This window comes from Halichoeres trimaculatus, unplaced genomic scaffold (genome assembly GCF_033239565.1).
Source record: "Halichoeres trimaculatus isolate MK-OKI-2021-1 unplaced genomic scaffold, fHalTri1.1 fHalTri1_scaffold_4, whole genome shotgun sequence".
Lineage (NCBI taxonomy): Eukaryota > Metazoa > Chordata > Actinopteri > Labriformes > Labridae > Halichoeres > Halichoeres trimaculatus.
In genome coordinates, this window is record NW_027437182.1 from 26,810,607 (window position 1) to 26,826,071 (window position 15,465).

Sequence of the window (15,465 nt, forward strand, 5' to 3'; positions counted from 1 at the left end):
GTAAAAACATAAACTGCAAAACACCAGAACTCCTGTACTTAGGTGGCAGATTCAGCCTGAGGAGCTGTAATTCTCACATTTTACACCTGTGCTTTTACTATCAAGACACATCAAATGTTAACTGAATTGAAAAGTAGGGGTGCACTGATCACAATTTTCTGGCCGATCACCAATCACCGATCTTTAAAAAGCCTGATCTGCCGATACCTATTTTGGCCAATACCAATTTTTATTTTTTATAACTGACAGCATATACCTTCAATGTTCCAATCTCATTTTATTGTAAATCATTAAACAATACCTGTGAAACAATAAAATCTTTATGTTTAAGCTTAAACAACCAATAAAGTGTCCTGAGTTTAGGTCTCAGAGCAAAAAGCAACAATGGCTAGCTGTCGGACCTTCCTGGAGATCCTCCAAAATTAAGAAAATCGGCACAGATCGATCGGCCAGCCTGACGGCTTGAGAGAACATTCAGCTGTGTTTCTACCAAACAAATTGTGTTACATGGTAGAATACAGACATCAAAGTTGAGTCAGATGAGATGCTGACATTTTGTGTTGGGAGATGTAAATCAGGGTGGTTATACTGGTGAAGGAATTCTTGAGGAGCCCTTAGGGAAATAATTGGCTTCATTTCTTTGACTCAATAAATAAGTTTTTTTATTCCAACCTTCAGTTTTGTTGTTTTCTTGTTTTCTTCCGAACACTTCAAGCTGTTGTGGCAGAGAGGGTTGTCTATCAATTTAAAAGGTTGGCGGTTCAATCCCAGCTCCTGAAGTTACATGCAAAAGTGTCCATGAGCAAGATCTAGTACACCAAAGTGCACCTGGTGAGAGTTAGTGGTGAGTGTGAACGCTAAAGTAAGAAATACGCTTATGTCTATGGTTCCCTATTAGAGTATCATCTATCATTGTGATTAATAATATAAAAGTGAGTAGTCATAAATATTAAATAATGAATAAGTACAAAGCAATTTACAAATTAAACATTTAAGTTGTTTGTTTAAGGCAAAAAAAGAGGCTTTTCCAGCAAAGTCCAACATCTCAAAAATGTGAAACATTATATATTAACTAAAGAAACATATGTAAATGGTAGAATCCCCTTCACTTGAGATAATAATGCCATAAGAAAACATGTTCTTCAATCATGCGTATCACTGACACTTTGATCATCTGTTTTAAAGTACAGCAATGGTTCAACTGACTCTTTATAGATCTGCCAAATTGCAATTGGTAACTGCCTTTAATTGGCAAATTTGAAGGCTGTCTTTGTGTGTGTATTTGTCATTGCTCCTGTTTCAGATCCCGGGGGATTTATGAACAATGTCAAGCTCCCTCTGAAGACCTGAGTCTCTTCACTGCCTCTTAAAGCTTAATGCTCCCTGACTGAGTGGCACAGCGAGACCCACACACCCTCTCGCTATGTGCCACAGATAATGCTAAGAACAACCTCTCAATTCCAGCTCCCCCTCCTCGCCTAATGTGCCCTCCTTCCTCAACCACATGCACATAGCCATTTCTATTCAATGAGACAACAGCGCAAATGTTGGAGATTGTAATGGAATACACTAACATTGTTGGTAATGGTTTCCCATCCCAGGAGAGTTTTAAAGCATATGTAAATTTATGTAAACCCAACAGAAACACATATTTACAATAGCACAGGGTAATCACAATATGACGACATGGTGCGCTGGACTTGTAGATGGAGGCGCCATGTGTCATTAGTCTCCTTTATCTCTTTTTCTGTTTTCTGTTATGGTGTTGTTGCAACAATCACTTGATGGAATAAAATATATCTGTACTTATCTCAGACACAGCAATGGAGATTTGGAGGGGAAAGAGGAAAGCAAAAACAAGGTGAACCACAAGGTACAAAACTTTTAAAAGTCAGCTTATCAAATATTCAATAGCAAGAGAGTTTAAAAATCAAAGGTTACAAAATACATATTGCAGCCGGTGAAATAGACAACCAAAGAAAGAAAAGAAAGATCAAGCTCGACCTGTTTGTGGTGCATTAATGGTGACTTTTGTTGGCACAACTGGAAATAAATTTCAACAAGAGTAAGTTGGAGTGATCATGTCATTGATTTATTTTTTTTTTATCAGTAATTTTGAAGATACAGTATGATAAGCAAAAAAACACAAATTTCCATATTCTGTGAAAATAAAGTTTCCAACATTTTAGACTGTGATGCAATGCTGCTGTTTCTAAAGGTAAACTGAATTTCTTTGAAGGCATGTAGATTTCCGTGTAAAATATCAAATAATTCAAAGCAAATCCAAGATTTTGATGTCAAAACAATGACATGATTAATAGTTGCAGATAAAAGTTCAAGTATGCAGCACATGATTCAAAAGTTTAAGTTTTAGAGGAGTGTAAACATTCATGAAAAAAAGCACAAAAAGTGAGCAGTTTCTATTAGAATGTATGAAAATAATCTAAAACTTTTTAGCATGTAACCATTATTCATTTTGTATTACAACCATAAAACTAATGAGCATAACGATATAACCTGAGTTACTCCTTCATGATTACATAAAAAGTCTAAGTACCTGTTTTTAAATTAATATTTGTCATGTTAACTCGACTTGTATTTCATTTAATGTTGTGATTTATCATGGTTCTGTGTTAAGTGCAGTAATAACAATCTAAAAGAGCACTTTCTATTTTCTTCTCATTTCAGGGAGTTTTAATCTTCATTTAAGTGCTCCTGAAGTGTGCATCCCACCTGTGGCCTCCAGGCCTTACTTTCTATTCTCTTTGACCAGTTCTTCCACCTCCTTCATGAAGCGCAGGCAGAGCTCATCCTGCCACGGCAGGGCAACACACTGCACGGCCACAGGCAGACCCTCGGCTCCAGTCACAGCCTGCACACAGTCACAGGATTCAGTCAGTCACCAGATCCAGCTCAGTCCTCTGCCTCCACCTACTGGCTACCTGACAAACTACAGTTTTATCAAACACTGAGGTTTGGTTTGAACAGGCTGTCTGACTGAGTGGGTGATGGGTGATAAATTACTTTTGCTACTTGAGAAGACAAAGCACTTTACAATCATTTTCTCCAGCTATGGCACCAGGGCTGGTATAGAGGCAGAAAAACAAAATTTGCCTTGGGATTACTTAGAAGGAGCTGACGATCCCAGTAAGACTGCTGCCTTGGTGACCCGCACCCAGATAAGCAGAAGATGACGATTGGATAGACAGACAGATAGATGGATGGCTCCATGGTATACTTGGCTTTTTAAAGTTAAATCTCTTTTCATTTTTAAATTTTTTAACAAAAAACACAAATGAGTCATTTGGACACAGAGAACATCAGCCACAATATAATTGCCTGTGATTTCCAGTAGGAAAAATATCTTTAAAATTCACAACAATGGGATTTATTTGTGCTGAATAGCATCATATCTTTGGAAACACCTCTGGCTTGGATGTTTCTCACCTCTTTGAAACTCTTGTCCCAAATGTCCCGATAAATGCCCTTGTAGTGCTTCAGTTCCTCCTCGTCCTCTGCACTCACTGTGGAAACGGGAACAACCCCCGCCGGGAAGTTCAGGAGATTGAACAGCATCGTGTAACTGCAAAGCTCTGGAAGAAAAGAAGACATAAGTATGTATTTTACAGATTTCTTTTTCTTTGTCTATTTACATTTTCAGACTGTTATATGGAGGAATCTTGGCTTGATGACTATGATAGAATAATGATGACTTGCAAAAATTCAAAGGACAAAGTGATATGAAAAAATAGTCATTAGTGTGATTCATCTTTCTAATCACTCAGCATGTCAACTCACATAAATCATGAAAAAGTGTCTGGGGTAACGTACGAGTATTCTTGCAGCAGTAATAGAAGTTAAAGGCTGGTCCAATCACAGGGTAAAGCAGCACATCTATGCTGCTTTTCCTCCAATCTGCTATTGTTTCTTGAGCGTAGTCCTAACGGGAAACACAAAAAAATTAAAAGTCTAAAGCACATATTTACTTCAGTTAACGCAAATCTTGAAAACATGCTTGTGTTCAAAGGTAGATGGAAGTGTCGTTAATTTGGTTTAGATCACAGAGCTGCAGGTGTTTGTGTTTGACTTGGGGCGGCATGAGCTACGCAAACATCAGTAAACTCCTGCAGGGTTGTGTGAAGGTGGGGACATGTTTATGTAAGTTTGTGTTTTTTATAGTGTTACAAAAACAGAAAATGGAATTTTATTTCTCTGATTTGCTGCTTTTGTTTGTGCAGACCTGGGCTTGTTTTACTGCAGCCACTCTCCACCTGTTTTACAAAGAGTGAGAGATTTCAGTCTGCTCCAGTCTCCAGTCTGGATAGCTAATGTTTTAACAGTTTGCACCTGATCTTGCTCATTTACTTTGCAAAGAGCCAGAGGCGTGTTCAAACCACTACAAGTTTTTCAGCAAACAGTTTCACCTCGTGGTGAAATTTTTGGCAGGCTGACTTCAGATGTACAGTACCTCGACGGCTGCATGCTGCTTCCACAGATCTGGAACAGATCTTTAAAAGAAAAGGGAGAGAAAGAAAGATCAAGGAGTTACACTTTGTCTTTTACCTGCAATGTTTGAGTATTTAAATGTACAGCACATGCTGCCAACGACAAAATGATTTCCTCACCCAACACCGCAGAAAGCACTGAGCATGGCAGAAGAACGAGGAGACTGCAACGGACAAGAAAGACATAGATTATAAACGCACATTATCAATTCTGCCAAAAAACTGTCAAGATCAAATAAACAAACAAACAGGTTAATTAATAAATGTAAAGCATGAAGTAGTGCAGGGTGATGCAATCAAAAACCACGCCTCAACATTGAAGTTTTCAATGGCTGAAACACTGAGTGTGTTTTTAATAAGACTGTGAAAGTGATCCAGGTCTTTCAAAGTAGGAACTATCGAGGCCATTTCTAAAACTCGGTGAGGGGCGATCACATTTTCTTAAATCTGTCTTCATACCTGTGTGTGCTTTTCAGAGGTTGTAAACTCACCAGTGGCTTGAGGAGGAATGAGAGGACTTTTCTCAACCACACAGGTAAATACAAAGAGAAAGCCTGTGTTTTGATACTGGGATCCAGAGGGCTCCCCTCCCTGAAACGCAAACAATGTAGAGTGATAGACACAAAACAAACCGTCTGTTTTAGAGAGAGTGTGATTTCAATAGCAGGACAGGTATAATATAGTTTCTGCAACGCTGTACTTTAACCTCATATTACTAACATGCTCAAACAATGCAAAGCAAAGCAAAAAGTAGCAACTTTTTCCTTCCTGACTCTTCTCAGTTTTGGTCTTAACACTGTAACAAGTCCTGACTAGCTCTGAATACTGAGTAAACTTGGTCTCACAAATAATTAGACATAAAACAAAGCAAAAAATGATGAACATACAATTTTTGAACTATGGTGGTAGCTCCATCTGCTGCGACAGCCCTCATCACTAGTTCATAGAAAGTCTGTCTGACCTTCAGGAGGCTGTAGGGAACCAGCTACAGGAACAGAGCAGAGGGGAAAAACAAGCTGTGTTAATATAATACAGCTGGGATTACATTTTATGAGTGTCATAGTGTCTTTACTGGTCTTACAGTGTGCCCTGCTTGCTCTAACAGAACTTTGACCTCCCTGACGGCTCGGGCCATGCTCGGAGACGGTTGACAAAAGCCATCGTTCTCGAGGAAGCCAATCCTGAGTGGTTTGGAGCTCCGGTATATCTGAGAACAAGACAAACATAACAATTATTAACATTACACAAACAAAAGCATGTTTATTAGAGACTGGGGCTTTTAGTCAGAGTTAAGATCTGATGTATTTTCTTACAGCACTGCCAAAATTATCAGCGGGGCCTCACAATCCTTCTGACTTTTGGCTTTTAAGCAGGAGGTGAAAAAAAGTTTCCACCTTCAAAGCATCATGAAATTATCACGTGTACCCTTGCTTGGTAGGCCTCCCACAGGAACTTGTCACCAGGGATCTGTTCCCACCAGCAACACAAGCGTTAGCTTGTGCACAGAAACTGGTTGATAAGGTTACAATAAGCGTCAAAGTGTAAGCCTTGGTTATGGTTACGGTTTTTCTGTGGCAAGCAAATTCTTTCACTCACACCCTGAAACACTGTCTTCACAATACAGCTTTGTGTACAGGGGCATGGAGATATCGAGAAAAGGGTATTCTTTTATTTTTTGCCACAAAGTAGTTAGCATGTGACATTTGCATCTCACCATAACATAATCCTTCAACGGTTGTGAAGAAAGACTTGTTTACTTTCTTTATGAAACAGCTATGTAGGCATACTGTGTTACCTACAGTGTAAATATGTACCTGGGGCCACCAGTTAGCTAGCTCAGCGTAATTTAAATACTGGAAGCATTTAGCTCGGCTCTGCCCAGAGGTAACAAAATGCATCCAGCACTAGGGGTATAAGATAAAAACTTGATGTATTATAGTATCAGTATTTTTTTGTTTCATGATTTTAAATCAAGATTTTTTTTCGTTCAAAAATATATATATATATTTTTTATTATTTAAATCCTATGAAAAATTTTATGTCTACAAGCTGGGTTGGAAAACAGCTGAGATGTCAGATCAAATAAATAAATTCTAAAAACTGACTGACATGTGATGTGCACTTTTTGAGAAAATATGGCTCCTGGTAAAGTCTGTAGACATCATTATCACCATTCAACTTTTTAACTTGGTCTGGTGTTAAAAAAAGCAAACTACAAACTGAAAAAATTGGAACTATCTAAGAATCGTCATTTAAATTGAATCAGTACCCCAGAAATCTCTAAAGAAAAAGCATATCACAAAAGAAAAGCATATCATTCCAGCTCTTTCCAGCACCAGTCTTTAGTGACCTTTTTACCGTCTGGATCTTGATCATGCAATGGCTAAAAAGGGTGTAATTTAATAAAAACAGATCAAAAGTTACTGGTAGGCTTCAATCGAATAATCAAAAAAAGATTTACTACTGGCCAGTCAGTAAATTTAAATTTTTCAGTGTTTGGTCATGAGCTCGATCCCAAACTACCAAAACAACTTTAGGAAATCCCTTGTCCCTGTGAAGCAATTTCCTTTAAATGTTTACTGTCAATCTTTTTTGTCAGAGGACACACCTGCATATTAAAAGGCATGGGTGGAATAGTGGGGTCCAAGTGAAACATATCATCATTCAGCAGGGCTTGCATACACAGCACCAGACTGTCCACGTCCCTAGCCATGGGTCCAGTGGTTGCCAGTACTGGTTTAAAAAGAACAGAAAAGCGATTGTTAAACACCTGACATCATTTGTAGTATTCGCGTGATCATAAAAAAGCTGTAACTAACCTGATTTTTGCCCTCCATAAAGCGGGGCTACACCCTGCGTACTAACAAAGAGGCAGCAAGAAGAGATATAAGTGAGTTCAAAGTGTCATGACGGCTCAATGGCCAATCATAATCTAAGCAAAGCAGGGACACTCACCTGAGACGACCGACTGTTGGCTTAAAGCCGCAGATCCCACAGAATGAGGAGGGAATACGGATACTACCCCCTATATCGCTGCCAAAACCCAGCACAGAGCCTCCTGCCCCGATAAGAGCGCCCTCACCACCAGATGATCCTCCACAGGTCTTCTGGAGGTTGTGAGGGTTTAAGGTCTGCCCATAGATGGGGTTACTGCAGTCATAACTGGTGAAGCAATAAAAGGAAATGCAGATTAGCTACAAGCTTAACAGCTTCAAGTAACATGTTAAAACCTCACAGGAGTACATGTATTGACCAAATACCCAAGCACAACTGCAAAAACAATTGCATAGGGTCAGTTTATGGCCAAGTGCTTGACAATCATTTACTTCAACAGGCTTTGGGGCACGTTGGTTTTCACAAAGGGAATAGCTCCTTGTCTCTTCAGAACTTCAACAAGCACACTGTCCATCTCGACAGGCTGCTCCAGATAACAGACCACACCGCAGGAGTTGTCATAGTTCTTGTGTTGCAACATGAAAAAGGCAAAGAGAGCAGTGTTAGAGTTGAGCAAGTAAAAGGTATGAATATATACATACAAGACTAGTTCAACAGTAGCATACCTAAGTGAAAACCCTTTGGATTTAAGTACCATTCTTTTGTAACATATTAACTATAGAGACATACCTTGTATGCTATGTTTTCTTTGATGCTAACTGGAACACCATACAAAAGCCCTTTCTTGCTGGTGGATAGAGTTTTTAGTTGGTCAAAACTCTCCAACAAGATCCCAGTGCAGCAGTTTAGCTTCTTATTTGCATCCAGAGTCTGTGGGTAAAGAGCAAAGAAAAACATTAACCAGACTCATATTTACACCCTTGGATTTCGTTTTATAAAACACTCAAATTTGTAACCGTTTTTTACATTTTTGATGTGAATGAAATGAGAGACATGCTTTAATTAACATGTTTAACCCAACAAATTTATGAGTGATGTAACAGTGAAGGTTTACACTGATTGTTTAAATGTACTGGTTTGTACTAAAAATGAGCTGAGTATTATGTATTATTGGGTACTGGACCTTTTCCACGTAAGAGTAAAACACCTCCTCTGGGCTTAGGGAGCCTTCCTGCAATTGCTTTGTCAACTCAGGTAAGGACAGTGCCAAGATATGAGCAGAATCATGCATGGGGTGCTGAGGACAGAGAAAGTTACACACACACACACACACACACACACACACACACACACACACACACACACACACACACACACACACACACACACACACTTCATTAAGTTTATAAATGAGGAGAAACATTTGCACAATATCAAGAACATGAAACTGCAGTCAATGTGGTAAATAAACAATAGAAAAAGGACTAGGTAGGATATTAACCATATAAAATACTGTCATCAAAACTTTCCCCTAAACCTGAAACAAACTGTATTTCTAAAATAAGGCGAATATGTAATATTGTAATAGCTTTACTTTTCGACTTATCAATCTCCAAAATTAACACGTTTCACAGAATTGGAGAGCCACGTTTGGGGGGTTACACACAGGGCTTGACATTAACACTGGCCAACCGGCACTGGCCACTTTGGCGGGTTGAATTTTATCTCAAACATGGAGCAGAGAGACAAGCAAAAAGATGACTCTGATGATGAAAGCTCTGAGGAAATTTAATTTATATCTCCTTCATTGTCATTCTCATGAGAAAAGAAATGATTTTCGCTGAGTTTTTATCACTTCAATTAATCCCCTTTACCATTTTATTATAAGCAATAACAAACTACTATTTAAATTATTATGTCTTAATAGACTGCATATTTTAATATGAAAAGAGCACAATGTTACACACAACTTTATCAGAGCTAAATACCTGATTAAGGACCTGTGGTTTTTAACACTGATCTAGTCTTGTTTTGAGTGTACATATATGCACATGTAAATGACCCCTATAGGAGTCATTTACATTTAAAGAGGTTGTAAATCTTTTTTAAGTAAACTTTAGCATGTCATCATCGGCTTTAATCATATTGAACGTAATCATCCAACAACAAATTGTGGCCAGTGAATATACTGAATGGCTAGTAACTCAGGGGTATCACTAGCCACAGTGGCTGGTGAGCAAAAAAGTTAATGTCAAGCCCTGATTACACATGAGCCAAAAGGTCAGAATTGTAACCTTCCAACAACTTTAAGTGGTTTATCAATGTTACATAAGTTATTTACTCATTACTGGTAGTAAAGAACTGTGGTTATAATGGCTAACTAGCTAACCATTCTAAGAGTTTAACCATTAATTTTGAGCTAATCAGATAAACTATTGACGTACGTCGTTACTACGTAGGTCACGTTAATCATTTGAACTGCTTACCCATAATACTGACTGTGAGCTAACGTTACCTGTTCAGACCTCTGTGGTCGGTTTGTGGTGGGTTTGTAGCTCTGTAAACGTTACACGGTCTGGATACATTTTTTTTATTGAATGGTACAGTCTGTACCGTTTCATCTGACCAGTGACCTAACTAGGAATCTGTTTAACTTTCCCTCCCATCACCCGAGCCCACCCCACATGACCCGGTTCTACTCACCGACTCCTTGTACTGGAGCACAGCCTGCTCAGCCCGCTGCAGGCTGTCATCTCTCCGTGCTCTCGCCCTCCGGATTTTCTCCTTCGTCTTTTGGTGACTGCTGAACTTCTGCAACAGAACCAGCAGAGCTCCCAAACCACAGGCAGCACCTGTAACCAGAGCAGCTGTTCCATAGTGGGGCTCAACTTCTTGAAGAAACTGTTTTAAGTCCATGGTTCCTCCTGCAGCTGTCCTCTAACTCCAAGAGCAAACGAGTAGGGCTAATGCGACCAGACACAAACAGACTGTTGTTACGACTGTTTTGGCAAAGTGTCGGGTCTACAGGAGCTTTTAAGTCGATTAGGGGCGCGGTTAACGGGTCCAGCTAAAGATCCATCGTGGAGCTTCTCCGGAAGATAGAGTCAGGTGTTGATAGCCACCTAGCATGCTTATAAGGAGGAACACGAGTTGCAAGCTAGAGGGCGCTGTTGCTGCCTCAATTGAGTAATTTCAGAGAAATGACCAACAGCTTTAATTAATAAAAGCATTAAATGTAGCCACACCACATTTACCAGCCTTATATCTTCCGTGCAATTACTTAAGAAGTACGTATTTTCACAGGCCTCTCCAGCATTCTTATTTATCAGTGACTGTGCCAGTAAAGTGTCACATGCTGCTGGGTATGAGCTCAATCCTCAATAAGCCTCGAAGCTCCAGTGAACAATAAGCTGATTCTTTAAATGTCCACAGACAACAATACTGTGGTCAGTCCTACTGAATAAAAGTCTCTCAAACTTCTTTGGTATGTCCTCCTGTTATAAGCATTTCCAGCTCAAAACTGCATACAACACATTATCTGATGACTTTAGAACATGTTTTTACAACACAACTTTTAATGTGAGTGTGTCTGAGTCAGTCATGAATCATTTACCAACTTTATAGTCATTATAAAAGTAGCATAAAAATTGTGACACAAGAAAATTTTTCCAAGCCATTACTTTTAATGGAATTTTGACTCTGGTTACATTGTTAAATACTTATTTCTTCACATAAGCAACTTTAGAATAGTTTACATTTAAAGGTACAACATACAGCAGATCCACATATGGATAGATTTAAAAGCATGTTCTTCTGGCTGAGCAATGTTTGCAGCCGAGTGGTGCAGCAGTCAGGTGGGACTTTATTTCACTGAATGGAACAGTTTATGTGCCACCTAGAAAAGACACAAAAACACGTTTATTAATGCAAGTATACACCTCAAAGAAAGGCCATTTAAAGAGGCACCCATACAGGAGGAGATAAATCATAAAATAATTTTTGTGACATGTAGTAATAAACATTTTACCCTACTGTGTAGTACAATACCAGTGTTCCTCACTGTATAGTTAAGCTGTCAACGAAAGCATACAGTTGACAGTGATGAAGCAGCTTGTAATCCAATATAAGAAACAAGAGGAATTACTAATTAGTAATTAGAGGGAAGGTTGCAAGTGGTTGCCAGTTAAGTTCTTATTCTCAAGACAAGCTGTCAGCATTAAAGCCCTTCTAATATATGTGAACCATACTAACTTTTTGAAGGAAATTTATTACTTATTTGACACAGTGAAAGTAAGTTCACTTTGTGTTTAAAGAGATAAATTTAAACACAAACTTTTCTGTGTTACGGCATGGTGAATAAAATCATGTCATATGATGTAGTGGGGTTTGGGTTAATCAGAAAGATGTAGGTGATCCACTTGCTTTTCACAGTGGGTATGCATGTGCATGACTGCTGCCACATTCCCTGCATCTCATTGTAGTGTCAGCTGTACATGTCCTCACAAAATGTACTTGGCACAATTCCAGGATGCAGTGTAAAATTCAAAGGTAAGCTCACAGAACAAGTACACAATTATCCACATTTGAAAAACATGTTGCTTATCAGCACAGCAACAAACTTGCTTGTCAAAATAGCTAATGAGTGATGTTTAACTTGAAAAAAAAAAAAAAACTCCAAAAATAAATGAAGATCTATCCATGACTGTCATGTGTGGAAATTGATGGAAAATCTGACAAAGGTTGTGCTGACAGTACGTCCTGTCCCAGGGTCATCAGTTGCCTGAGCCAGCTCAGAAATTTGTCACTTACCATACCACTGATGCCAAAGATAAACATGGCAGTTACCTCCTCAAGTACTTATGTTTCTTGCGTACACACTATAGATCTAACATTTGATTTTTTACAGCTCAAGCTCTCTGGTGTGTCCTCAAGAGCTTTTCTCCAGTGAGAGGCACAGAGTATGATCAAGTACATATAGTTATGTTTCACGATGATGATAGCTGTGAGTCTCTACTCTTAAGTGAGACCTTTTCAGGGATGCTCCAATACCGACTGGTGGTATTAGTTAACGGTGCATCAGTGCCCCTCAAGGCTCAATTGGTATCGGTGGGGAGAGATCCACGGTCCTGATCCAGGCAGCCGTCTGTCTTTTTTTTTTTTTTAACCAGCAGTCTTTGCTACTTGATTTGAAATTTTGCCTCTGATGCACTTGCTTTGTTTTTAGCTGCAATACCAGACTACAGGGTATAAAAGTTTAAATTTATAAAGAACTTGTGTATATTCTGAAGAATCTTTTTGATGATAAAAATTTGAATAATTCATAGTTTAAATAAAAATTAACTTCAGTAATTCCATGTACTCATTTTTTGCCTTTTACCCAAAACATTACCAGTCTTACCCCACAGTGGGGCACACATGTTACTAGCCACGTTTACATGAGGAGTTTTTCGTCTTTCCGAATGGAATCTTTCTGAATGACTTTTCCGAAAACAATAGTCTACATGGAAAGGAATATTCCAATCTCTGGTCTACATGCGCCGCTATGATCAAACAGAATACTCAATGGGGCATACGCAGAAAAACGTAAACATCACGTGATTTATCAAAGACAGAGGACAACAGGTTTTTTTTTATCACGGTATTGCAATACTCCGTATTGCGAGTGTCCGTCCAGTCTTGAAATTATGGTCAGTTCTTCAAAGTTTGGACCAAAAACAAACTTTCCTCCAGTGTTGACTGCTCGCCGCCCATTTTTAGAATTGAGGAACGTCTCTAGTTGCGTCTTACATCATATCTGAGCATGCGCTGAAAGAACGCACCCTGACAACTTTCCGTCTGAGTGGATACATAATACCTCAATCGGTTTGGGGAAAGGAATATTGCACCCCTGTGAAACCAATTGAATGTCCATTCGGATTGGCACTTTTCTTTCGGAATGAGGTGTATACAAAGGTTAAATTCTTTCTGTTTGAGAAAATTAACCGAATACGAGCCGAATATTTGGGTCCATCTATACGTGGCTATTGTTTAACACTGGTATCGAATCGGTATTGGTTGATACCAAAGCCCAGGTATCAGTATCGAAACCAGAAAAATTGGATCGGAGCATCCCTAGACCCTATGGCTCGTCCTTGGATTTTTTTTCATCTGTATGTCTTTTCTGCACACTAGATGAACATTATGTCTTTGCAACTTTAATTTGAACTCAAGCACCACTTGAGCAATATAGAAGAAGTGAGGACTATCTGGGAGATGAAGTGGCGACAGTGGGCAAAATTATTGTTTTCTTTGCAGTAACTGCTGCTCAAGAGAGAAAGTGTTTTCTACAAAGAATTCCTTTCTGTTTGCAGCTGTACTTGATCAGCAAATGGGTCAAACTTTTGCTGAATGATAAAGACTGAAAGGGACAGAATTTCTTTTTTAATAGAAAGGCCTTACCATAAACTGTAGCCATCAGAAAGAAGAGTCTGCTGAGTCACCCCCACTAATGCTGTGCTCAAGTAAGCAGAAACCATTTACCCTTAAAGATAACCTCAATTGTTTCAAAACTTACACAGTGGTCCCTAGCATGCAAGAAGTCAAAGAGCTCCTCAGTACAATCCTCCGTTGTTGCAGAACGAGATCCAACTCTGGTTTCACACTCCTCCAAGCGTTCCTTGGTGCTAACACAGTGCTCTGCCTCTTCACACTTCTGCCGCAATGTTTCCATGGGATCCTAACATAAAGAACAATAGTTCATAAAGTAGTAGTAGTTAATAAGTACTCCACTCTGTTACCTACCTTCACCTGATTAAACCAATGATAATAACAACTCTACCCCAAGACAGTGTCTAACATGATCATAAAAAGTACTAAAGAAACTGTCAACCTCATGCGAGAGTGCAAACAGGAAGAAAGCAAATGTCAAATATTTTATACACTAATAATAATAATAATGATAATAATAATAACAATAATAATAATAATAATAATAATAATAATAATAATAATAATAATAATAATTAAGACACCTCTGACCTAGTTTCCCTGGATGCTTTGATATGTTTGGGGTTTTTTTTAAGGGAGAGACAATACGTCTCATGTATTTATAGACCTCATTCAAAGAGGGGTAGTGGCAGGGCAGACCTCAAATAACCCCAGGTAGACACTTGTTATGGAGAGTGAGAGACAGCAGGCGTAAATAATGTCTACAAGATAGTGGCACATTTTAAAGTTTTCATGTCACTTTTGACTTTCCTTTTACCTCCTTCACCATACATGCTCCTCTAAATATTTCAGAACAATACAATAATAATAATATAACAGAGTTGTGAACGTTAGTCAGTTAAAAACACGATAGCTATCATGTTATAATTGCGATGTGAAGTTTTTAAATAACATACCACCATATCTTCCTCCTCTTCCTCTTCTTCTTCCTCCTAAATCAGACAAACACGATCAAATCAACATGATTCATCTCAGGCTAGCACTGAGGTGTTAAATGTTTTTTTTTCTGTTAAATACACGTTAAACCTTTAAGATTTCGAAAGACAACTTAAAAAAAGATAGTAAAGACATTGTTGAGGGAATTATCTGAAACCTGTCTGTGAAAAGGAGTGGGATTACATATGTAACCAATGCTAACTAGCTTAACAGTAGCTTGTTTAGCCGTCACATGCTAGCCTGCTAGCCAAACAGTAACACGTTCCGAGCAAACGCTGAATTACGATAAGTATCAAAGATAAACTGACATCCTCTGGCTCTCCGTTCATGATCATCTTCTCCTCAAAAACCATGGTTTTGATGATCTTGTCCTCAAATGACCGGATGTCAAATCTGAAACGTCGGAGGACACAGCAGGTCACACGAAATACAGCTAGAAGGCAGCAAGTCGGCGAAAACTCACAACATCCGGTTTGATGGATTTCAAAGTAAGTCACTAAAATTAAACGAGAATTATTTCAAAAAGTTCACGAGGCACCATCTTCTTTGACCTTTGACCTGACTTCTTTGACTAGAAATGCTGAATTGAAATATGTTACTTGAATTTATTTCGAGTCACAGTTTTATTGTTTGATTGTTTTTTTTTATTATTATTTTATTTTTATTATTATATTTTTTTTATTTATTTTTAGGTTCTTAATTT

At 38.6% G+C, this 15,465-nt stretch overlaps 2 protein-coding genes across 2 annotated transcripts; both read right to left on the reverse strand.

The window, feature by feature from the left end:
- Positions 1-2,102: 2,102 nt before the first annotated feature.
- Positions 2,103-10,616, reverse strand: faah (fatty acid amide hydrolase). The gene is made up of 15 exons (XM_074668241.1): positions 10,044-10,616; positions 8,524-8,637; positions 8,130-8,270; positions 7,832-7,965; positions 7,461-7,667; positions 7,325-7,365; positions 7,114-7,238; positions 5,587-5,712; positions 5,393-5,490; positions 4,997-5,096; positions 4,626-4,669; positions 4,469-4,508; positions 3,832-3,940; positions 3,448-3,593; positions 2,103-2,872 (listed from the first exon to the last, which is right to left on the reverse strand). Exons 1-15 carry the CDS (start codon positions 10,254-10,256, stop codon positions 2,750-2,752), a joined length of 1,761 nt encoding a protein of 586 aa, XP_074524342.1. The 5' UTR covers positions 10,257-10,616; the 3' UTR covers positions 2,103-2,749.
- A 387-nt stretch (positions 10,617-11,003) lies between these two features.
- On the reverse strand, positions 11,004-15,229 carry uqcrh (ubiquinol-cytochrome c reductase hinge protein). The gene is made up of 4 exons (XM_074669169.1): positions 15,071-15,229; positions 14,723-14,758; positions 13,894-14,055; positions 11,004-11,235 (listed from the first exon to the last, which is right to left on the reverse strand). The coding sequence occupies exons 1-4, from the start codon at positions 15,113-15,115 to the stop codon at positions 11,203-11,205; spliced, it is 276 nt and encodes a 91-aa protein (XP_074525270.1). The 5' UTR covers positions 15,116-15,229; the 3' UTR covers positions 11,004-11,202.
- Between the last annotated feature and the right edge of the window lie 236 nt (positions 15,230-15,465).